Source organism: Piliocolobus tephrosceles, chromosome 7 (genome assembly GCF_002776525.5).
Source record: "Piliocolobus tephrosceles isolate RC106 chromosome 7, ASM277652v3, whole genome shotgun sequence".
Lineage (NCBI taxonomy): Eukaryota > Metazoa > Chordata > Mammalia > Primates > Cercopithecidae > Piliocolobus > Piliocolobus tephrosceles.
Genome location: NC_045440.1, coordinates 104,063,747 through 104,088,043, shown reverse-complemented (window position 1 = coordinate 104,088,043; position 24,297 = coordinate 104,063,747). Strand labels below are relative to the sequence as shown.

The window sequence follows — 24,297 nt, the reverse complement described above, 5'->3', positions numbered from 1 at the left end:
CTGCATGGATGTCCTAATGAGTGACTCCCTTCCCAAACTATGTATTCTTCTACAAAGCACTAATATCCTTTTCTAGTGATGAGAATGCTTCCACTTACCATCCAGGGCATCATTGCCTGTCAAGCTGCCCTGGAAGCCTAACTACTGTTTTTATTTTTATTTTTTGAGTCTCACTCTGTCACCAGGATGGAGTGCAGTGACACGATCCTGGCTCACTGCAACCTCCGCCTCCTGGGTTCAAGCGATTCTCCTGCCTCAGGCCCCTGAGTAGCTGGAAATATAGGTGCGCGCCACCACGCCCAGCTAATTTTTGTATTTTTAGTAGAGACAGGGTTTCACCATGTTGGCCAGGATGGTTTCGATTTCTTGACCTCGTGATCTGCCCCCCTCAGCCTCCCAAAGTGCTGTATTACAAGCATGAGCCACCGCGCCTGGCTACTTTTTGTATTTTTAGTAGAGACAGGGTTTCACCATGTTGGCCAGGCTGATCTTGAACTCCTGACCTCAAGTGATCCGCATGCCTCAGCCTCCCAAAAGTGCTGGAATTACAGGCGTGAGCCACCATGCCTGGTCACATTTTATCCTCTTTCTAATAGGAGCAAAATAGTATTTATGTGGGATTCCATTGGTTTAAATTCTATTTAAATGAGAACAGATAAAAAGTACTTAATTCCACACCTAGCAATACAGTTGGCATCCATTAAAGTTTATTGAATTAAAGAATAAATTGGACAGTCATTTAATTCTTTGAGACTGTTCCCTTAACAGTAAAATTATTACTACTTGCTCCACCTCCCACACAAGATTGCTCTCAGGAACAAATGATAGTATGTTTACGCAAGTGTTTTAAAAACTGTAAAAGCACTTTACTACTTTGGAGTGGAATTTGTATGTTGATTTAATGTCATTCCTACAGCCGGTTTTCATTACTATCAATTCATTAAATTTAGCATTCCTATTAAAACCCACTACTAATGTGCAGAATTGTTTTATTTATTTATAATACGTTGTTTTAGACTACTCCTAATTTTGTCTGGTTGCAGGGCTGTGGTGCCATATAGTAGTGATAATGACAAACCCATACTTTCAGGAAAAGCATTCATTTTTCTCCACTCCTGGTTTCTATCGCCAAGGAATGTCTGGCAGAAGCAGCACAAATCACTGACTCCAATCTAGCACCTTAAGGTAAGAAGTGATCAAAGACCCCCAACACAGCTATCCCAAATTAAATCCACTTTGACCAACGACAATCTCCAGTGAAGACACGGAGGAGGGTCGGGCTGGAAAAGCAGAGGACGAGGAACCTGAGGGGTCCTCCCCTCTCTCTCCCTCCCCCCAACTCCCCGCCGGGAGCTCCGCGGGTTGGCGCCGGGGTCCGGCGCGCAGAACGGTTGCGGGTACCGGAGCGGGCGACCACGACCCCTGCAGCCAATTGGGGTCAGCGAGCGCCGCGGCCGTTGGGGACTCCAGCTCCCAGCAGGCACCGCTTCTGCGGCCGACGCGCGTGGCGGCGGTGCCCGCTGGGACTCGTAGTGCGGTCCGGGTAGGAGAGAGCGGGGAGCCACCCCGGCTCCATCTACGCACGTTTCGGAAACCGGGCCCGGAGGGGACCACGCCCGCTCACCCGTGCCCGGCGTCCCTCGGAGCTGGGGCGAGAGGAGCCGGGCCGGCCGCGGCGGGAAGAGGCCCCAAGCGGCAGCGCACGTTGGGGGTGGTTAGGGAGTAGGAACCCGGAAGCCCCTTGCACCGCCCACCGCCGCGGTGACGGGTTAACGCTCCTCCTGGTGGAAGCGGGGGAGGGCGGGGCGGAAGGCGGGGCCGCCTCAGCCGACACCCCCCCCCCCCCGAGGACCGCCCACGTGCCGCCCTCCCCTCCCCCACGGACGCGACGCAGCGCGAGCTCCGCTTCCCCGGCCGCGGCGCCTGCGCAGAAGCCCCGCCCCTTCGCCCCAGCCCCACCCCCACAACGCAGCCTCCGCCGCCGCCACCTCTCCCTTCCTCTCTGCTCTTTCCTGCTGTTTTCTCTTTCCTCCTCCCCCTGGCCTCCGCGTCTCCTCCTCCTTCGGCGCTGACGCTCGCGTAGGGCCCTGGCGTCAGACGCGCGGGGGCGGGGCGAGTGCGGCGGGGGGTATAAGTAGAGGGTGCAGGAGGCGGTGCTTCCCCTTCTCCCCGGCGGTTAGTGCTGAGAGTGCGGAGTGTGTGCTCCGGGCTCGGAACACACATTTATTATTAAAAAATCCAAAAAAAATCTAAAAAAATCTTTTAAAAAACCCCAAAAAAATTTACAAAAAATCCGCGTCTCCCCCGCCGGAGACTTTTATTTTTTTTTCTTCCTCTTTTATAAAATAACCCGGTGAAGCAGCCGAGACCGACCCGCCCGCCCGCGGCCCCGCAGCAGCTCCAAGAAGGAACCAAGAGACCGAGGCCTTCCCGCTGCCCGGACCCGACACCGCCACCCTCCCTCCCCGCCGGCAGCCGGCAGCCAGCGGCAGTGGATCGACCCCGTTCTGCGGCCGTTGAGTAGTTTTCAATTCCGGTTGATTTTTGTCCCTCTGCGCTTGCTCCCGCTCCCCTCCCCCCGGCTCCGGCCCCCAGCCCCGGCACTCGCTCTCCTCCTCTCACGGAAAGGTCGCGGCCTGTGGCCCTGCGGGCAGCCGTGCCGACATGAACCCCAGCGCCCCCAGCTACCCCATGGCCTCGCTCTACGTGGGGGACCTCCACCCCGACGTGACCGAGGCGATGCTCTACGAGAAGTTCAGCCCGGCCGGGCCCATCCTCTCCATCCGGGTCTGCAGGGACATGATCACCCGCCGCTCCTTGGGCTACGCGTATGTGAACTTCCAGCAGCCGGCGGACGGTGAGCGCCGGGCTCCGCGGTCGGCCGGGCGGGCGGGCGGCCATGAGGCTCGGGCGGCGGCGGCGGGCGGGGTAGGCCGGCGGCCCCGGGGCGGGGGGCGGGGGGCGGGAGGGCATGTCACCCCGCGACGGCCAGCGGGAAGGCGCCGGGGCCCCTGGAGTCACGTTCCCCGAACCGGCGGGGACTCGCGCTGCCGGCGGCAGCACGCCCGGCTACTTCCTCCTTTGCGACCATTTTCTCGGCCTCAGACGCTCTCAAACTTTAGGGTGATGACGCGCCGGGAGGGTGGGTAGATTCGGTTCCTCCGCCGCGCTCCCGCCGGTGACTCTGGGATTCTGGGACGTTGAGCGCTGAGCTCCCTTCGTGGGTAAGAGGTGGAGGCGCTCCCACCACCCGGAGCTCCTGCCGGCGCCCCAGCCTGGGGAGGAAGTGCAGTTCAGTGCTCAAAAAATACCACGTGTTGAACCCTGTAACCTCGCAGGCCCGAGGCCTGCTCCTGCTCCTGGCCCAGTCGCCTGGGGGAGCCACCAGGCCTTAGAATAAAGTTTCTGTGGCGATGTGTGGTGTGGTGGTGGTCCTCAGGCTTGTGAGTCCACTCCCCAGAACTCATCAGTGACTGATGGATCTAGAAATGGAATTTACCGGAGACGGGTATTCGGGGGTTTCCCCTAGATCAAGCATTTCTCTAACATTAAAAGGGCAGAGTGGGAGGAGGGGTTGTGGGAGCCGACCACTTTGAAGGCCAGTTTTCTCAGGCAACTTAGACCATGTTTAAATATTACCTTAGATTCACAATACTGGTAGTTTTCGAGTATATTATATGTTACCTTCTGAAATAGTTTCTATCGTTTTGAGGGACTTTTCTTTATAAAATAGTCAATTTTGGCTATAAAATGTTACTTCAGTGTAATTCCAACTGGACCAGTCTTACCTGTAGCATGCAAGACCTTCAGGTTTCTCTTTTATTTTTAAAAGTGGCCCATGATACTTATAAATTTGGGAAATGACTGAGTACAAACCAACAGAGATTAAATTGAGCTTGAAATTTATGGGGGGGGAAATGCAGCTAACTTTGTGCTTTTATTTGGAAGCTAAACAGTTAACAGAAATACAATTTTGTAAACAGATAATATCTATGGTCTTTTGAGTTGCTAGGAGTTGTCTTTAGATCAATTGGCTTTGAGAAGTCAGTTTCATTCCATTTTACAGCCCAATTTTGCCTTTTCACCCCCTACAGGCTGGCCACTTGAATATGTGTCAAATAATCGAAATAAGAAGAATTCGTTTTTATTTTAGTAGAAAAGGCCTTAAGGGTGGAATTTAAGCTTCTATTAACATTCATTCAGTAGAACTTAGGTTACTGATCAGCTCTTCACTGTGTAAAATTGATACTGATTTTGGAAGCGAATATTGAGTGACACAGAGCCAGAAGTTGTAAAACTGCACTGCAGGTTTCCTGCCCTTTTGCTCTGTAAGCAGTAACTCCAAATGTCACGTCGTAACAGTTCTTGTCAACTTTAGGCAGGATGTATCAATGCCTGTCAGATGGGGGTAGATAACTTTGGGGCAGGTTATCACAACCTAAGAGTTGGTAGAGAAAAGACAGGAATGAATTCTAGAGACCATAAAATGGTAACTTGAAAGTGTTACTCTTTCTCAGCTTAATGTTTTTAAATCCAAAAAACAATTTTTACATTTCTTGGGATTCGAAGAGTTGAACTTCAGGTTGCCGTGGTTACAGTGTACAGTATATATTAGCAGTCTGTACCAGTAAGACCAGTACCCTAACTACTGAAAAGAATATGGCAGTTTTCCATTTGTCTAATTCTATGTGTACAATTTGCCATCCAATTAATTCAGTGGATTTCTTGTTCTTATTTTTTTTTAAACTTTATTGCTACATTGATAGGCAGAATAGCTTCTGAAAGTGACCAGTTTTCAATTTCATAGGAAGAGGTGACTCATTGAAAAATAGCTCAAGCAAAGTCAGCTAAAAAAAAAAAAAAAAAAAAAAAACTAGGGAAGCTGAGTAGGTGTGGTCACTTGATAATGAGCTAACAGCTGATTATCACTATATTCTAGAAACTGGAACTTTCATTTATAAAAAAAGAGGTGGCCGGAAAATTCGTCCTGTCAATAACTAAATTTACATTGGCATGGAATTTGTGGAAGTTGTTTCAGGACTTTAAAAGGGACCGTTTTTCCTCTCTTGGGGGACCAGTCTTTTCATTTAAGGATGTGTTATTTCATTTAGAGCCTTTAATGGTACAGGAATACATCCAATTCAACCCTTTATAGACCCTGAAATTAATTGTAGATTTTGAAATTTTCTAGCACTATTCAGAAATAACTAAATCAGTTGTTAAGAAAATCAGCGATCTAAAGTGAAACTGATTTTATGTGTCAAGAAAGCGTCAATAGTGATTTATGAATATTGCAGACCTGGTGTTTTTAAAATTCTGTGATTATGAAACCGAGTATGTCCAATTTCACATTAGCTTTTGAAAGCATGATTCAAATCTTGGTCTAGCCTTTCATTTTCTTAAATGGAAATTGTGCCATGAATCACTGAAATCCTCCCTCCTCCCAATAATTAAGAAACTTTCATTTTTTAGGAAATGGACTGGTTTTCGTATAATATTGTTAGTCATTAGCAATGAAATGATCAATTTTAGCAAGTAGTTGGGAAGAAGTTAAACTATTTAAATCTATAAACTACTTCCAGCTTGTAGATAAATCTATTGGGTAATGTCTTATACTGTTAAACGGGTCATATGTGAAGGAATTTGGATTTTGTTAACTAGGGAAAAAAGTGCTTTTAGATTTAATGGCAATTAAAGCAAGAGATTGCTTCAGGAATTCATTAATTATTAGCAATATGGCATCCTTTTATATGTGAGAAATTTCGGGGGCTTCTGGTATTTGTCTTTGCTGTATACAGTTTAGGTCCTACACTAGTGTGTGATACTTGAAAGGTCTAGCCATCTTGAAGCTTAAAGAGGAAGTGTTCAACTGTGAGACCGTGTGTCCACCCACTCCACTCACCATAGTTTATGTAAAGTAGCCAGCAAAAATTTTGAAGTAATATTGACTCTGAAAATGTCTTTCCTGCAGCGGAGCGTGCTTTGGACACCATGAATTTTGATGTTATAAAGGGCAAACCAGTACGCATCATGTGGTCTCAGCGTGATCCATCACTTCGCAAAAGTGGAGTAGGCAACATATTCATTAAAAATCTGGACAAATCCATTGATAATAAAGCACTGTATGATACATTTTCTGCTTTTGGTAACATCCTTTCATGTAAGGTAAGCCAAAAATGTCCAGTAAACGTGTTTATATTGTTGAGCTACTTTTAGTTTAGTGCTTGAAATAGGAACTGTGCTTTAAGGGATATCTTTATTTCACAAATATCCAGGTTAGATGGCTAACAGATTGTCTCTCAACACTGAACAAATGTTAAATCAATAGCAAATAAAGAAAAATGGGTATACGTTTTTCCCTAGGTGGTTTGTGATGAAAATGGTTCCAAGGGGTATGGATTTGTACACTTTGAGACACAGGAAGCAGCTGAACGAGCTATTGAAAAAATGAATGGAATGCTCCTAAATGATCGCAAAGTGTAAGTATAAATATCTAATCATATTTTGAATCTTATTTTTAATAATTCCAAATCATTTTAAGTTAATATTTGTCAGGGAGAAGTTAGATACACGTAAGATAAAAGAATAAAAATAAAGATGAATAACAAAATTTAATGCAGTTGTACTGGAGTGAAAATAAGCTAATCTTGATTTTTATAATTGAATTTTTTACACAGTAAGTATAACATACAAATAACAGGTTTAATAAAATTAACATTCATGCCAAAAGGAAAACAGAAGATAGGTAAACAGAAATATGAAGCTTTTTCAAAATCAGTGCATTAGTGAAAAATCAGGAATTCAGACCTAATATTCATAATTCTTGAGGTACTGGTTAAATTACCCCATTTTATAGGTGAAGAAACTCAATTTGCTTTTAAGTACTGTAAAATGAGAGACATACATTACTCACAAGTCTGGGCGCAGTGGCTCTGCCTGTGATCCCAGCACTTCGGGAGGCTGAGGCGGGCGCATCACCTGAGGTTGGGAGTTTGAGACCAACCTGATCAACATGGAGAAACCCCATCTCTACTAAAAATACAAAATTAGCCGGGCGTGGTGGCGCATGCCTGTAATCCTAGTTACTCAGGAGGCTGAGGCAGGAGAAACACTTAAACCCAGGAGGCAGAGGTTGCAGTGAACTGAGATTGCGCCATTGCACACCAGCCTGGGCGACAAGATTGAAACTCTGTTTTAAAAAAAAAAAAAATTAGTACTCACAAATGCTTGTCACCAGTGCTTTAGGAGAAAAAAAAGCAAGCCCAACCCTGGCAGGATCCAGAAAAGAATGCTATATTGCTCTTTTGAGTAAAAGTGATATAACTCTTTTGGAAATTTGTAACTGTCCTAAGAAGAAATACACAAAGTGTCTTTCATAAAGTTTCAGCTTTACTGCAGTGTGCCTTTCTTCTCAGCCACTGGGAAGCTGAGGCAGGATGCTTGAGCCAAGACTGTAGTGTGCTGTGATTGTGCTTATGAACAGTTATTACACTCCAGCCAGGGCAAAATAGCAAGACCTTGTCTCTTAAAAAAGTTGCTGCATTATTTACAAAGCAGAAAGTGATGCCCACGATGAAATACGCTCCCTTTGAGAACATTTATGAAACTGATAGCATAGTGAAGACCAAACATATTTTGTGGGGAGATAAGGCAATTATTTTTATTTTACTTTTTATTCCAAAGCTAGGTTAGAGATAAGGAGATTTAGATGACTAGGGTTAGATTATGGAAGATGGTTTTTCCTTCTGCTTTGCTGTGTATTACAATATGTTATGACACACATGCTACCTTTTCTTCTTCAGTGATCCTTATTCTTTTTATTTTTATTTTTTTGAAACATGGTCTTGCTCTCTTGCCCAGGCTGAAGTGCAGTGGTGCAACCTCTGCTTCCCGGGTTCTAGCGATTCTCGTGCTTTAGCCTCCCAAATAGCTGGGATTACAGGTGTACACCACCATACCCAACTAATTTTTGTATTTTTAGTAGAGACAGTTTCACCATGTAGGCCAGGCTGAACTTGAATTCCTGGGCTCCAGTGTTCATGCCACCTTGGCCTCCCCAAGTGCTGGGATTACAGGTGTGAGCCACTGCCTAGCCCAGTGATCCTTGTTGTGAGTTACTACTGTTACATTCAGAAAAAATTAAATTTTAGTGTCGTTTTGTTGAAAATGCTGCAGTTAATGTCAGGCTGTTGTATGTTAGAGTACAGGATTGGGAAATTTAAATTTTTATTCTAGGAGATGGCAGAGAAAGCGCAAGGGCCACTTTGAAATGACGATGAAAGCTTTTTAATTTGATAGAGGTCTTTTTATTGGCATGGTACACATGCACTTCCACTCATTTGTGTTGATGGGAGTGATCCCTTTAACCCTGGGTTAGCTAGAGAAGAGAGAGGTGTATATTAAAAGTTTCGTTTTTTGTGATTGTAGTTAGAGGTTTATTCATGTATTTCATGGTGTCATATCTTAAATTATGGCCATCTTTCTCTTTTGTAGAGTGCTCTTTATTAGGGATTCTGAATATTCTCAGTAACAATAACAAAACCAACCATCAGGCTTAATTTATTTGAACTTTATAAAATAGTATCTAATGTTATAGTCCTTGTATATCTTATTAGATTTGTTGGACGATTTAAGTCTCGTAAAGAACGAGAAGCTGAACTTGGAGCTAGGGCAAAAGAATTCACCAATGTTTACATCAAGAATTTTGGAGAAGACATGGATGATGAGCGCCTTAAGGATCTCTTTGGCAAGTTTGGTAATGTGTCTTAATTAAATTTTTACACACAAAGTTCTGAATTAGTGCTTAATGTTAATTTTAGCTATTACTTTATACTAAAAAAGTCAATAAGATTAGACTTACGTGGTACTTTAAAATACTTGTGGTTATTTGAATTAAGCTGCTGGCCATCTATTACACATAAATAGAATTCTATCCAGGTTAAAGGTTAATAGCATTAGATTAGCACAGTAAGATATGACTAAGTAATTAGGATAGATTTTAAAATATTTTACATTAAGAGGCTGGAGATACATATGTGTGTGTGTGCACGTGTGTGTGATTAGAGATCTCGTGTCATCAGAAGCATACATTTGACACAGCCAGCTTACAGTGGAACACAGTCTCATAGGACAATAAAGCTGGTCAGTTTAAGTAACATCATGTTGGAGCAGTTTAGAACAATGATTCTCAGCAATGAAGCCAGAAATCCAGATTTTCCAGTGATTCCTTGGGATTTATAATACTTACTTCCTGCATTTAAAAATAACTTCATAAAACTTGAAATTAATGAAACACAAAGCAGCCTTAGTTTAGGTAGGGGTGTAACAGAAAATACACGTGCAGATGATTTGCTTGACCCTGCCCTTTGCACTTTTTGTTGAACTCAGAGGTGGCTTGCTTTTTTTAGTCTGTCAAATAATCAAGAATTAGGAAATATAATACTAAATCTAGTACTTTTTTTTTTTTTTTTTTTTGACTCTTGCTCTGTCACCAGGCTGAAGAGCACAGTCGCGTGATCTCGGCTCACTGCAACCTCCACCTCCCAGGTTCAAGCAATTCTATCTCCTCCTTGAGTAGCTGGGATTACAGGTGTGCGCCACCATGCCCAGCTAATTTTTGCACTTTTAGTAGAGTCGGGGTTTCACCGTGATGGCCAGGCTGGTCGCCAACTCCTGACCTCAAGTGATCCCAGCCACCTCGGCCTCCCAAAGTGCTGGGATTACAGATGTGAGCCACTGCGCCTGGCCAGGAAACCTAATACCTTATTGCCATGCTAGCATGTCACATTGAGCCCTCCACTAGAGCAAAAAACGTACCATTTTGCACAAAGATAATATAAAATGTAGAAAGTGACATCATGCTTCACAGCTCAACCCCCAAATTGTCTTTAGCTACTGTCTTTTTTTTTTTTTTTTTGAGACAGAGTCTCGCTCTGTCACCCAGGCTTGAGTGCAGTGGCCGGATCTCAGCTCACTGCAAGCTCCGCTCGCTCCCAGGTTCCCGCCATTCTCCTGCCTCAACCTCCCGAGTAGCTGGGACTACAGGCGCCCGCCACCTCGCCCGGCTAGTTTTTTTTTTTTGTATTGTTAGTAGAGACGGGGTTTCACCATGTTAGCCAGGATGGTCTCGATCTCCTGACCTCGTGATCCGCCTGTCTCGGCCTCCCAAAGTGCTGGGATTACAGGCTTGAGCCACCGCGCCCGGCTGCTACTGTCTTTTATATATTTCAATTGTTGTGTTTCTTAATGTATTTTAATTAGAAGCTATTTGCAAAAGTTGATGTTGTTAACTACCTATCCCATGAGTAATGCTGCATAAGTTGACCACAAATATGTGAATATGTCATATTTTCTTTGGCCTCAGGAGAGAGGCACATTCAGAAGAAAATCTGCCTTGGCCCATACATCTTCTGAATTTCTGTAATCAAATGTGATTTTTAACCTTTTCTGCCCCACTTGCTTGAGAGACCACCTGCCTCAGTTACCTGTCTCTCCCACTTTAGAGGGAGTTAGGGGAAAACATGTCTTCAGAAATAAATGCTTTCTCCTCCAGGTAATTCACCTGTGTCTTTAAAAAAAATTTTTTTTTCCTGTCTTTCAAATTCCTAAATCACCTATGTCTTACCAAAGAGTCCAACCACATATTCCTTCCACTCCCTATTGAAAGTCAGGTAGGCCAAGGCTTAATAAATACTTGTGTCTTAATTGATACAAAGAAAATCAAATTGGTCTGGCACAGTGGCTCATGCCTGTAACCCTAGCATTTGGGGAGGTCAAGGAAGGAAGCTCACTTGAAGCCACAAGTTTGAGACTAGCTTGGGCAACATGGCAAGACCCTATCTCTACAAAAAGTAAGTTAGCCAGGCATGGTGGTATGTGGTCCAGTAGTTCCAGCTACTCAGTAAGTAGAGGCAGGAGGATCACTTGAGCCCAGGAGTTGAGGTTAAAGTGAGCTTATTCATTGTGCCACTACAATCCATCTATAGAAAAGGGTGATGGAATGAGATACTATATCTATAGAAAAGGGAAGGCATCAAATTATTGGGTAAAAAACACAACAGTTTTGTGCTAGAGCTGAGAATAAAACTTTTTACAGCCATTTAAAGTAAACCTTAAATGGAATGAGGAATCCTTCGGGGAGGGAAGGTATTTACCTTCTTAATAATAAAGGGTCTTTCAAGGCTGGGAGAGAGGAGTCAATTTATGGAGTTTTGAAATTTTATCTCATTTTTTTCATGGCTTTGTCTTTGTATATTGAAATTTGAAATGTATAATGTGAACATTGTATGGAATATCTTTGATTTATTTAAAAAAATTTTTTAGGGCCTGCCTTAAGTGTGAAAGTAATGACTGATGAAAGTGGAAAATCCAAAGGATTTGGATTTGTAAGCTTTGAAAGGCATGAAGATGCACAGAAAGTAAGTGGTCTGTATTCAGCAGGAAGAAGGGGGTACAAAGTTGAGTTGCTCTTGTGTTGAAGTTTATGTGCATACTGATAGCTATTTTACATGTTCTTATATTTTCAGTTATTTGCATTTTACGCAGTAGCTTTGAAAGTATAACTTGGTAACCTATATTGTCCCAAAACCTTGAGATTTTGGGATGGGATTGTCTTTAGCTTTTGTGACTTAACAAATTTGTCTTAACCGTTAAGGAAATGGACTATAAGTTGAAAGTTTTGTGATTTTTTTTTTTTTTTGGAAGGCTGTGGATGAGATGAATGGAAAGGAGCTCAATGGAAAACAAATTTACGTTGGTCGAGCTCAGAAAAAGGTGGAACGGCAGACGGAACTTAAGCGCAAATTTGAACAGATGAAGCAAGATAGGATCACCAGATACCAGGTTCATTTTTAATTGAACAAGCAAAATAAGACAGGGATGAGGAAACCTATTTTACGTTGATTTCAGTTACTCCCAGGTAACTGGAGGGTTTGAGAGGGGAATAGGAGAAGAAACATGGGATAAAATAATAGGAGATGTAATTAGGTACTACCATGGTTTTCTTTTTCTATAGTTTTCTTTTCTTCTTTTTAGGGTGTTAATCTTTATGTGAAAAATCTTGATGATGGTATTGATGATGAACGTCTCCGGAAAGAGTTTTCTCCATTTGGTACAATCACTAGTGCAAAGGTAAGAAAACATATGGTGCAAATTTTTGAGGTTTGATAAAAATTCATACCTGTAGATATATGTATATAAATATTGCATTAATTATAGCCACTAGAGAGGTGTTTGCTTCGTTACTTCTAAAACTTATATTCACATTTGAAGTAGTTGTCGTAGTGTAAGGGTTAACTTATAAATGGCAAGCGCTGAACTCTTTGCTAAGGAAGACTGATAACCTCACATAATATGCAGGAATACTCACATAATATGCAGTATTCCAACAATTAGTCATTTTACTAAAGCAATTTATTAGGGACTTATAATTGTTAGTATAGTTCTGATCTGTTTGTTCATGTCTACAATTCATTCTGGGTAGTCAAGCCCCAATTCCTTCCCCTGCGCCCTAGCAGTAAGAATAGAGATCGTATTTTCTTTTACTTGAAATGAGAGATTAAGAAACACAACAGTAGTATTCTAGTACAGATTCTGAAATCTTGATTTAAGAAGTTTTCTTCTAGATGTTTTTGTCTCGTGTCTGTGGGCCAAGAGTCCCTCTATATGCAAAGTTTTGTGCGTATGTAATTTTGCTGGGGTTGGGGAAGAGTGCATAGAAAAAATTACAGCTCAACTGGAATGATGCTGTGGCTGATCTTTCTAGTCAGCTTTTCCTGGCAAGCCCGAGGAAGCTTCTGTGAGAGTGAGGAAGTGTTAGGGGAAAGGTGTGTGAATACAAGTAAGATGGAAGTGCTGTGATTGTCTTGTGTTTCAGATTATGCTTTTTATGTAAGAGTACTTGGAGTATGATAGAATTTATTCCTGAATGTTTTTGTCTTCAGTGTGTTCCCTGGATGTTGTTTAAATTGAGTGTTGTGCATCAGCATATTTTGAATGTATGAAGCATGCATGTTTTTCTGTTTCTTGAGACAGGATTTTACTATGTTGCCCAGATTGGAGTGCAGGGGCATGGCACAGTCACAGCTCACTGCAGCCTCAGCCTTTCCTGGGCTTATGCCAAGCTTGTCCAGCCCGCTGCTTGCAGGCCACATGCAGCCCAAGAGTGCTTTTTTTTTTTTTTTTGAGACGGAGTCTTGCTCTGTCGCCCAGGCTGGAGTGCAGTGGCTGGATCTCAGCTCACTGCAAGCTCTGCCTCCCGGGTAGCTGGGACTACAGGCGCCCGCCACCTTGCCCGGCTAGTTTTTTGTATTTTTATTAGAGACGGGGTTTCACCGTGTTAGCCAGGATGGTCTCCATCTCCTGACCTCATGATCCGCCCGTCTCGGCCTCCCAAAGTGCTGGGATTACAGGCTTGAGCCACCGCGCCCGGCCCCAAGAGTGCTTTTAATGGGGCACAACACAAATGCTTAAACTTACGAGGGTTTATTTTTTATTTTTTATTTTTTTGCCTTTTTTAAAGATGAGTTTCACTCTCGCCTGAGCTGGAGTGCAGTGGTGCAATCTCGGCTCACTGCAGCCTCTGCCTCCCAGTTTCAAGTGATTCTCCTACCTCGGCCTCCCGAGAAGCTGGGATTACAGGCGTGCGTACGCCAAGCTAATTTTTGGCATTTTGAGTAGAGATGAGATTTCACCGTGTTGTGCAAGCTGGTCTTCAACTCCTGACCTCAGGTGATCTCCTAAAGTGTTGAGATTACAGGTGGGAGCCACCGTGCCTGGCTGATTGTCTTTTTACTGATTGAGGGAACATTTGTTTTATTATTTTTTTTTGAGACGGAGTTTTGCTCTTTCACCCAGGCTGGAGTGAAGTGGCACGATCTCAGCTCACTGCAACCTCCACCCCCTGGGTTCAAGCAGTTTTCCTGCCTCAGCTTCCCGAGTAGCTGGGATTATATGCACCTGCCACCACGCCTGGCTCAATTTTGTATTTTTAGTAAAGACGGGGTTTCTCCATGTTGGCCAGGCTGGTCTTGAACTCCTGACGTCAGGTGATCCACCCGCCTCGGCCTCCCAAAGTGCTAGGATTACAGGCATGAGCCACCACGCCCGGCCGAACATTTGTTTTATGTTGGAAATATTTTCTTCGGATTTTCCACTTTATGGACTTCAGTTTGTGTGTGTGTGTGTGTGTGTGTGTGTGTGTGTGTGTGTGTGAGAGAGAGATCTTAGAAAGGCTTTCTATTTCTATATTTTACAGACTCAGAATCTACCTGGCATTTAAGATTTTTCAGTGTAATGTGAATAAGAGTTCTACATGTTTTCATTTGTCCCAGTGTATCATGTATTGAGTAGCCCAAAGTCCTTTTTCCCCAGTACTTTAAAATGTTAACTTTTAACACAGTGAATTCCCATAATTGCTTGGGTATATTTCTGAACTCTTATTTTGTTACCATTTGTTCCTGTGCCACTTGCATACTGTTTAGTTTTATAGCACGCTTACATATATTGCTGGCCTAGCGAGTGGTTCTTTGCAAGTTTTCATTTCTCATTTAAAAGGTCTTTGCAATCAATTTTAGAAGAACTTTCCTCTTGAGTGTTCTTTGTACTGTAATATTTATGGATCTTCTGCTCTTGAATGAAAACTTTAAGATGTGGGTATTGTAAGATTCAACTACTTTTTTTCTCAAAGGCATAGTAAAGCATCTTGTCAGCTTGAATTGTTAGAGTAGTCACAATTTAATTGGGAAATGCTTCCAGTGGTGCCCAAAAGTCCCATTTAGTAGACCTGGGATGTATTTATTTAGATAATTTTAATATTGAAAATACAATCAAATTCAGTATCTAAAATCTTTAAAAGTTTCTGTGCGGCCTTCACTTCTGTCAGTTCTCTGGCTTGGCTAGAAGTGCATATGTGTAGTTTACCCTTAATAACTTGGGTATTAAGGAAAAATTGTGAACTCAGTGGGTGAATACAAGATGATTAAGCATTAACAGGGTTTAGTTATTTGATTCAGTGATTTATGATTGTCTAAATTGTAATGCTCTTTTTATGTGCCTCATTCTACCATTGCGTTAACTTTTTTTTTTTTTCCTTTTAATAGGTTATGATGGAGGGTGGTCGCAGCAAAGGGTTTGGTTTTGTATGTTTCTCCTCCCCAGAAGAAGCCACTAAAGCAGTTACAGAAATGAACGGTAGAATTGTGGCCACAAAGCCATTGTATGTAGCTTTAGCTCAGCGCAAAGAAGAGCGCCAGGCTCACCTCACTAACCAGTATATGCAGAGAATGGCAAGTGTACGAGCTGTGCCCAACCCTGTAATCAACCCTTACCAGCCAGCACCTCCTTCAGGTTACTTCATGGCAGCTATCCCACAGGTAGGTTTTAGGAGGCAACCAGAACCATGAAGGTTTTCATATTTGGTCATTTCTAGTGTTTTTTGTGCCCCTCGCCCCCCAAATGTGAAACATTAAGAAAGGTGAATTATGATTGAGTTGGAAAAAATGCTTGATTGTGAAGGCCTGGCAAATGTTTTGAAAAAGTACGTATAATTTATTGCATTATTTGCTTTTTTCCTCAACTGATAAACTCATGTGCTTTTTTTTCCCTGCAGACTCAGAACCGTGCTGCATACTATCCTCCTAGCCAAATTGCTCAACTAAGACCAAGTCCTCGCTGGACTGCTCAGGGTGCCAGACCTCATCGTGAGTATTTTTTCTTTTAATTAAGGTTGGGGATTGAGTTTAAAAATACACATTGGGTAAAACAGCTCTTCTATGTCAATGTTAGGTTAACTATTGCATTTCACATAATTTGTGGTTATGGATGTTCATTTTTATAGCATTTAAAAACAGTACTAAGATAGTAATGTCTACAGTGGTTTGATTTCCTTTTATAAAAGTTTTGGGAATAGGTACAGCTCTTCTTTACTTATTTATTTTTGAGACAGAGTCTCACTGTGTTGCCCCAGGCTGGAGTGCAGTGGCTCAATTTCGGCTCACTGCAACCTCCACCTCCCAGGTTCAAGTGATTCTCCCTGCCTCAGCCTCTGGAGTAGTTGGGATTACAGGTGCCCGCCACCACGCCCAGCTAACTTAATGCATTATTGATAGAGACGGGGTTTCACCATGTTGGCCAGGCTCGTCTCGAGCTCCTGATCTCAGGTCATCCGCCCACCTCAGCCTCCTAAAGTGTTCAGAGTACAGGCGTGAGCTGTGGTACCCAGCCAGTTTAATATTTTGTTAGGCCACAGTTTTAAAGGTCTCGTTCCATTTAATCATGTATGAGAATCAGAGTCGTGGCATTTTAAGTCTTGTCCTGTGGAACAGTACGTTATATTCCAAGAGTACTTAAGAGTTTATTTTTTTAGACAGAGTCTCACTCTGTCTTCCAGGCTGGAGTACAGTGGCATGATCTTGGTTTACTGCAGCTTTCATCTCCCGAGTTCAAGTGATCCTCCTGCGTCAGCCTCCCAAGTAGCTGGGACTACAGGCACACACCACCACACCCAGCTAATTTTTAAAATTTTTTGTAGAGACAGGATTTTGCCCTGTTGGCCAGGCTGGGAGCACTTAGAATTATATCATGATTTTGTTTCAGGTATATTTATAAGTACTCGTCCTTGTATGAATTAACGTTTTTACTTACTGATGCTCTTGAGTCTGGGAAAATGGCAGGTGTAAGACTCAGCTTTAAAAAGCTTTGTCACTTTTTAGTCTTTTATGCAAACCTCAGATCGAAGAAAACAGCATGAACACTTTTCAGTCAGTAAATTTTCCCAGTTAATGTATATTCAAATCTTTAAAATGCAGCATTCCAAAATATGCCCGGTGCTATCCGCCCAGCTGCTCCTAGACCACCATTTAGTACTATGAGACCAGCTTCTTCACAGGTTCCACGAGTCATGTCAACACAGCGTGTTGGTGAGTCTTAATCCTTCCTTTAAAAATTGATCACCAATTTGAAAGAGCAAGATAAAAATACAAAACGTTCTTATTTTTTAGCTAACACATCAACACAGACAATGGGTCCACGTCCTGCAGCTGCAGCTGCTGCAGCTACTCCTGCTGTCCGCACCGTTCCACAGTATAAATATGCTGCAGGAGTTCGCAATCCTCAGCAACATCTTAATGCACAGCCACAAGTTACAATGCAACAGGTATGGATTTAATGATTTCTTAATGAAAATCACATTTCTTGGGCGAAATCAAAGGTGTGAAGACAGCTGGGTACAGTGGCTCACACCTGTAACCCCAGCACTTTGGGAGGCTGAGGCAGGCACATTGCTTGAGACCAGGAGTTTGGGACCAGCCTGGGCAACATAGCAGGACCCTGTCTCCACAAAGAAAACTAGCCGGGTGTGGTGGCACATGCCTGTAGTCCCAGCTACTAGGAAGGCTGAGGCAGGAGGATTGCTTGAGCCCAGGAGTTTGAGGCTGCAGCAAACTGTAATCCCTGCTGGGTGACAGCAAGACTGTCTCAAAAGAAAAAATGTGAAGACAGCTGCATGATAGATTTTTGAGAGCTTAGCCTATCTGGAACATCCTGCTAATATGATAGTGCGTAAAATGTCTTATGCTTTAGGAATTGGACAAGCAGCCAGAAATTCACATCCTAAATCACCATGCCTGGTCTAAAACAACTATTATAAGTAGCTATGGGCCAGGCGTGGTGGCTGTATGTAATCCCAGCACTTTAGGAGGCTGAGGCAGGTGGATCACTTGAGGTCAAGAGTTTGAGACCACCCTGGCCAACAGGGTGAAACTCCAGCTCTAAAAATACAAAGATTAATCAGGCGTGGTGTGGCACATGCCTGTAATCCCAGCTACTGGGGAAGCTGAGGCAGGAAAGTTGCTTGAATCCGGGAGACAGGTTGCAATGAGCCAAGATTGCGCCATTGCACTCCAGCCTGGGCGAAAAAGCGAGACTCCATCTCAAAAAATATATATATATATCTATGGTATATGATATATAATAACTACTTTGGCCTCTGATTCGCTCACTCAACTTCTCCACCTCATGTTTCGATAGAAGTCTACCACTTCAGCAGATGTCCATTGATGACTGTATTTGCCTTTTTTTCTGTGCTTTAAACTTAAGAGATCTCATTTTCTGTCTAGCCTGCTGTTCATGTACAAGGTCAGGAACCTTTGACTGCTTCCATGTTGGCATCTGCCCCTCCTCAAGAGCAAAAGCAAATGTTGGGTGAGTACTTCCATCTCACCTTGCCAGTTTAAAGAGACTAGAAAATACAGGAATCACTTAGGCACCATTTGTACCTAAAATTGACAACTAGGGCAGTGGAAGTGATCTGAATTGGCATGAATGATTATGATACACAGTTGGTCTGCCTAACTAAAACCACTGGAAAGCCAATAAGAAAATGTATTGTTAGTAATAAATAGGGTAGTAGGGCATTAGTGACCGTGGGCCCTCACTACATTTTTGAGATAAGGAATTTGGAAGCAAATGAGAAGAAAATTTGTGACTTTGCCTGAACACCGATTTGACAACCTAATGGTAACATTGCTTAATTGGCAAGCTGATAATGTCAAGAGTTAATTGCCTTGTGGCTGATTTTCTTACTCTGTTCTTCCCATGAAGACATAATGAAATTGTGGATTATGGTTTATTATATACGTAAGACAAAAGTGTGGTTCTTAAACCCCAGTTTAATGTGGTAATTCATTGCAGTTAAAAACTTTTATTTTTATTGAAGGGAGTTTTTGAATGTTTCTGTTCCTAGGTGAACGGCTGTTTCCTCTTATTCAAGCCATGCACCCTACTCTTGCCGGTAAAATCACTGGCATGTTGTTGGAGATTGATAATTCAGAACTTCTTCATATGCTCGAGTCTCCTGAGTCACTCCGTTCTAAGGTGATTTAAATTTATTTACCATGTTGCCTCTTACACAGTTATTACATGGCTTTTTATGGGGACTTAATTGTATAGAGCACTTACATCGTGTTATATATAAGCCATGTACAATTGTAAAGTCTGCATAATAACCTGTGGCGCTATTATACCCATTTTATAGATAGGGAAACTGAAACAGGCTAAATAATTTGCCAAATGCTTATACAGCTCTTAAGTGGCAGAACCTGGCTTCAAATTCCATCAGCTCCAGCAGCCATACTCTCAACTGCTGCTGCTTTCTCTAGTGGAGACAAATATTTTTCGAGCTTGGGGAGGACAAGGAAAGAGAAGTGCAAGGGGGTGATTCATAATTCTAGAATAATGGTGTAATGGAACTCAAAATTGAATGTATATAGTTTAACGTAACAATTTATACTTTCATCTGAGGGAAAAGAAACTTATCTTTGTTGGGAATTGGTATGTTACCAATATGAAACTCTTTATTTCCATTCCTTTCCTGAACCAGTTTATCTGTTTGCACCTTTCTTAGGTTGATGAAGCTGTAGCTGTACTACAAGCCCACCAAGCTAAAGAGGCTGCCCAGAAAGCAGTTAACAGTGCCACCGGTGTTCCAACTGTTTAAAGTGAGCTTTTCCTTCTGGTTTATTGTTTTAAGCTTGTTTTCTTCATCTTTTATAAAGTTTGTTGAGCATATTTTTGAAATGTACATAGCAAAAGATCATTTTATAAGTCATTTAAATGTATTGCTAATTTTTCAAGGAAAAGTAGAACTAACTATAGAGGAATTAAAGGAATTTTACCCGTTAACTGTTGGATTCTTAAAATCCCAGCGCTTTCAGGTTTTTTTTTTTTTTTTTTTTTTGAGATGGAGTTTCGCTCTGTCACCCAGGCTGGAGTGCAGTGGCGCGACCTCGGCTCACTGCAACCTCTGCCTCCTAGGTTCAAGCAATTCTCCTGCCTCAGCCTCCCAAGCAGCTGAGATTATAGGCCCATGCCACCATGCCCAGCTAAGTTTTGTATTTTTACTAGACTCGGGGTTTTGCCGTGTTGGCCAGGCTGGTCTGAAACGTCTGACCTCAAGTGATCAAGTGATCTGCCCATCTCGGCCTCCCAAAGTCTTGAGATTACAAGGTGTGAGCCACTGCACCCTGCCAGATTTTGTATAGTAATATATATTAAATGGCCTGTCACAGGTTGGCTTTCTTTTTTTGAGACAGAGTCTCGCTCTGTCGCCAGGGCTGGAGTGCAGTGGCCAGATCTCAGCTCACTGCAAGCTCCGCCTCCCGGGTTTACGCCATTCTCCTGCCTCAGCCTCCCGAGTAGCTGGGACTACAGGCGCCAGCCACCTCGCCTGGCTAGCTTTTTGTATTTTTCAGTAGAGACGGGGTTTCACCGTGTTAGCCAGGATGGTCTCGAACTCCTGACCTCGTGATCCGCCCGTCTTGGCCTCCCAAAGTGCTGGGATTACAGGCTTGAGCCACCGCGCCCGGCCACAGGTTGGCTTTCATAGTTAATACCTTTCCTTTTTGGGTGGTGCCCTTGGGTCTCTACTGCCATCTTTCATTACTCCCAAGAAATTGAGTAGTGCAGCCAGGATCAGGACCAGGGATTGGCAAATCTTTTTTGTAAAGGGCCAGATAGGAAATATTTTGGGCTTTGAGGACCATGTTATCTCTGAAATGATCTTGTTCCAATGTTACCATGGCACGACAACCATATACAGTATATATACAAATGAACAGGTATGGCTGTGTTCCAATAAAACTATAGGTAAAAACAGGCAGCTACATTGGATTTGGCTAAGGGCTTTAATTTGCTACTGACAAGTGATAGTCCTGGTCTTAATTTATTTTTTTAACATTTACAGATTGATCAGGGACCACGAAAAGAAACTTGTGCTTCACCGAAGAAAAATATCTAAACATCGAAAAACTTAAATATTATGGAAAAAAAACATTGCAAAATATAAAACAAATAAAAAAAGGAAAGGAAACTTTGAACCTTATGTACCGAGCAAATGCCAGGTCTAGCAAACATAATGCTAGTCCTAGATTACTTATTGATTTAAAAACAACAAAAAAAAAACACAAAAAAATAGTAAAATATAAAAACAAATTAATGTTTTATAGACCCTGGGAAAAAGAATTTTCAGCAAAGTACAAAAATTTAAAGCATTCCTTTCTTTAATTTTGTAATTCTTTACTGTGGAATAGCTCAAAATGTCAGTTCTGTTTTAAGTAACAGAATTGATAACTGAGCAAGGAAACGTAATTTGGATTATAAAATTCTTGCTTTAATAAAAATTCCTTAAACAGTGCACGGTTTTGCTTTTTTTCAAAGTCTTTATAATTGCCTTGCATAAATAGGTAATATCTTAATGGTGCTGAGCTGACATAAGAATCTTCCATGAAAGATGTACTGTTAAGTTCAAGGGGTCTATTGGTTTTATGTAAAAGGCACAAGACAATTCCTGTAGTGCATTTTATGAGTTAAGGTTTCCATATGGATTATTGAAACAATGTGTATTTGTTACATGATCTTAATATTTCATGTACGAGACTGACACCCATCAACTTTTGAAGATAAACCAGTTTATGGGGTTTTTTTTGCGGGTAGAGGTGGGGTCTTCCTATTTTGTCCAGGCTGGTCTTGAATTCCTGGGCTCAAGGTGTCCTCCTGCATGAGCCACCATGCCTGGCCTGCCAGTTTATGATTATATTGAGGTTTCTAGGCTATGAGATTATTAGCTTAAACTCTTGCATCATATAAAACAATGACAGCTACTCTTGAAGAGGATGTAGATAAGCTTTGGTATGATTTTAATATTAAAGTGTTAAAAGTTATGATTAGTTTTAAACCTTATTTTTATAAGGTCTTTAATTTGGTAGTTCATGATTGTGACTTAATTTTAGTGTAATACCCAAAGTACTTGTTAAAGGTGAAGATGTGGGATTCTTTTAGGAGGATGGATTTACAAGATGTAGCCTGGGGTATAGGGTGTCTGCATAAAACTGATAACCCAGGCAGTTTACACTTTTGAGTTTTAACTTCTAACCCATCATTCTCTGTGGACTACTGCCAGAGTTATCTTTCTAAGTTAAACATGTGGTTATCTCATTCTATGCTAAATAAACAATTCTATTAACCTTTGGGATTAAATAAATCCAAACAAAACCCTGGCTTGTGACAGTGGCAGCCCTCCCTGCTGATGAAGCCTAGTGATGCTTCTGTACCTAGAATGCTTTTCACTTTGGCTTCTTCTTTTGAAACTCAAGATAATACAAACTCCACCCTCCTACCCTTTAGCATAGAACAGTGCATCCAGTGGGGATCCTGATTATTTTGTGTTTTGCCTCACCGCAGACATACCCTCTCGGGCTGGTGGTTCATTACAATTTCTTCTGAAAGATTTTCTTCACTGTGTTAAGAAGGCAGAGAAACACCTTATTTTTTCAAAATTGTAATACAAAATGGTTCAAATTTTGAGGATTTAAAAGAGCTGGGTATTTTCAGACGCTTGAAGTCAGATCTATAAAGTTCACACACTAGCTCCAGAATCTAGTGCCAGGTTGGGTTATAGCTTCATATGTTAGGTAGCTGATTGGAAGTCAGTATTTGTTGTGAATTCTAAGATAAGTCATTCATCTGTTCTTGAAATGTCTACTTTTTCAGGTGTAGCAAACTAAGTGGCCAGAGCCAACAGCTCTGGAGAGGAGACATTTGGATTCTTGCAGGAATTACGGAAACAGAGTTGATCCTCATTTGCAGATTACATATTTGCAAATTTGCCTACTCACTAAAATTTATTTGTAACCCCCAAGTCAGTGTGCATGCTGCTTTCATGGACGTGTACAGAGCAACAAAAAGTTTGCGTCACCTGACATCACACTTGCAGACGAGTATCCCTTTCGTGGTCTCTTGAGTACTATGTTCTTGACATTCTTGTGCCTTTTGTGGGTGGATTTTGCTGTTTAAAATGGCCCCAAGGATAGTGCAGAAGTGTTACCTGGTGTTCCTTAGCACAAGCAGGAAGAGATGAGACTTTTGGAGAAAATGGGTGTTAGGCTTTTTTTCAGGCATAGGTGTCATGAGTTACATGAGTTCAGTATTAATGTATGTTAAATAAGGTATCTTAACAGAAACACATAAAACAAGGTCATGTATTAATTGCTGGACATGTCACAGGCTTACAGGAACCTAATCCTGTCTTTCCCCTAGGGAGGCAACAATTTGGTACAGGTTGATAATCCCTTTTCAGAAATGCTTGGGATTTTGGAATATTCACATACACAGAATGAGATCTTGGGAATGGGACTGAAGTCTAAACAATTTATTTCATACACGTTACAGCCTGAATGTAATTTTATACAGTATTTTCAGTAAATTTGTGCATGAAACAAAGTTTTGACTGACCCATCACATGAGGTCAGGTGTGGAATTTTCCACTTGTGTCATATCAGCACTCAAAAGTTTTGGGTTTTGGAGCTTTTTGGATTAGGGATGTTCAACCTGTATTTTCTAATTCAGTGTTCATGGTGATTTCTTCCTTTTTTGAGACAGTCTCTCGCTCTTGTTGCCCGGGCTGGAGTGCAGTGGCACGATCTCGGCTCACTACAGCCTCTGCCTCCCGGGTTCAAACGATTCTTGTGCCTCAATCTCCCAAGTAGCTGGGATTACAGGCGTGCACCACCATGCCTGGCTAATTTTTGCATTTTTAGTAGAGACGGAGTTTCACCATGTTGGTCCGGCTGATATCAAACTCCTGATCTCAGGTGATAACCCTCCTCAGCCTCCCAAAGTGTTGGGATTACAGGCGTGAGCCATGGGGCCTGGCCCATGGTGATTTCATAGAATATAACTGCTATGAGTAAAAAGAACTGACTGTAGTTGTATATGGTAAATAACATAGTTTATAATCCACAATGGTTTGTTTGAAACTACCTGGTTTCATAGCAGGATTTGAGATGCAAAACAGAATAAGACAACTGACATTTTTTGGGCTACCATGTATCTTTTAAAGCATGTGTATAACTGCATCATTTGACAGTTTTGACACAAACTAATAGGTGACATTTTTCTGTGGATACTAGATGTATAATGGTTAATTGGAAACTTCTGGAATTTTTTCTGTTTCAATATGTATGCTAAGACTTGCATAGATGAAGTAAGCTCAAGTAATGTGCCTTGTTTATAGTATGCTATCTTTGGTTTGGTTATGCGAGAGACGTTAATGGAGAGTACTTTGAAAATTGCTTATTTTTGGTTTAAAATTGTGGATCCCAGATTATTCATTTAAAGCAAGTATACGACTTTTTTTGTTGTTGTTGTTGTTTGGTTTTTGTTTTTGAGACAGAGTCTTGCTCTGTTACCCAGGCTGGAGTGCAGTGGCGCGATCCCAGTTCGTTGCAAGCACCACCTCCCGAGTTC

At 42.1% G+C, this 24,297-nt stretch overlaps 1 protein-coding gene across 3 annotated transcripts; it reads left to right on the top strand.

Annotated features, from left to right (window-relative positions):
* The first annotated feature begins 1,759 nt into the window (after positions 1 to 1,759).
* Positions 1,760 to 21,017, top strand: PABPC1 (poly(A) binding protein cytoplasmic 1). 3 transcript variants are annotated; one of them, XM_026454972.1, is made up of 15 exons: positions 1,760 to 2,857; positions 5,972 to 6,165; positions 6,364 to 6,479; positions 8,616 to 8,755; positions 11,323 to 11,417; positions 11,704 to 11,841; positions 12,034 to 12,129; positions 15,099 to 15,371; positions 15,608 to 15,698; positions 16,806 to 16,916; positions 16,998 to 17,152; positions 18,114 to 18,198; positions 18,740 to 18,870; positions 19,400 to 19,493; positions 20,738 to 21,001. In XM_026454972.1, exons 1-14 carry the CDS (start codon positions 2,665 to 2,667, stop codon positions 19,490 to 19,492), a joined length of 1,911 nt encoding a protein of 636 aa, XP_026310757.1. In that variant the 5' UTR covers positions 1,760 to 2,664; the 3' UTR covers position 19,493; positions 20,738 to 21,001. The 3 variants fall into 3 exon arrangements, 2 of the variants coding, with proteins under 2 accessions (XP_026310757.1, XP_026310758.1); XM_026454973.1 differs by lacking the exon at positions 20,738 to 21,001 and having other exon boundaries at positions 2,631 to 2,857; positions 19,400 to 19,677; XR_003309586.1 differs by lacking the exons at positions 16,806 to 16,916; positions 16,998 to 17,152 and having other exon boundaries at positions 20,738 to 21,017.
* The last annotated feature ends 3,280 nt before the right edge of the window (positions 21,018 to 24,297 follow it).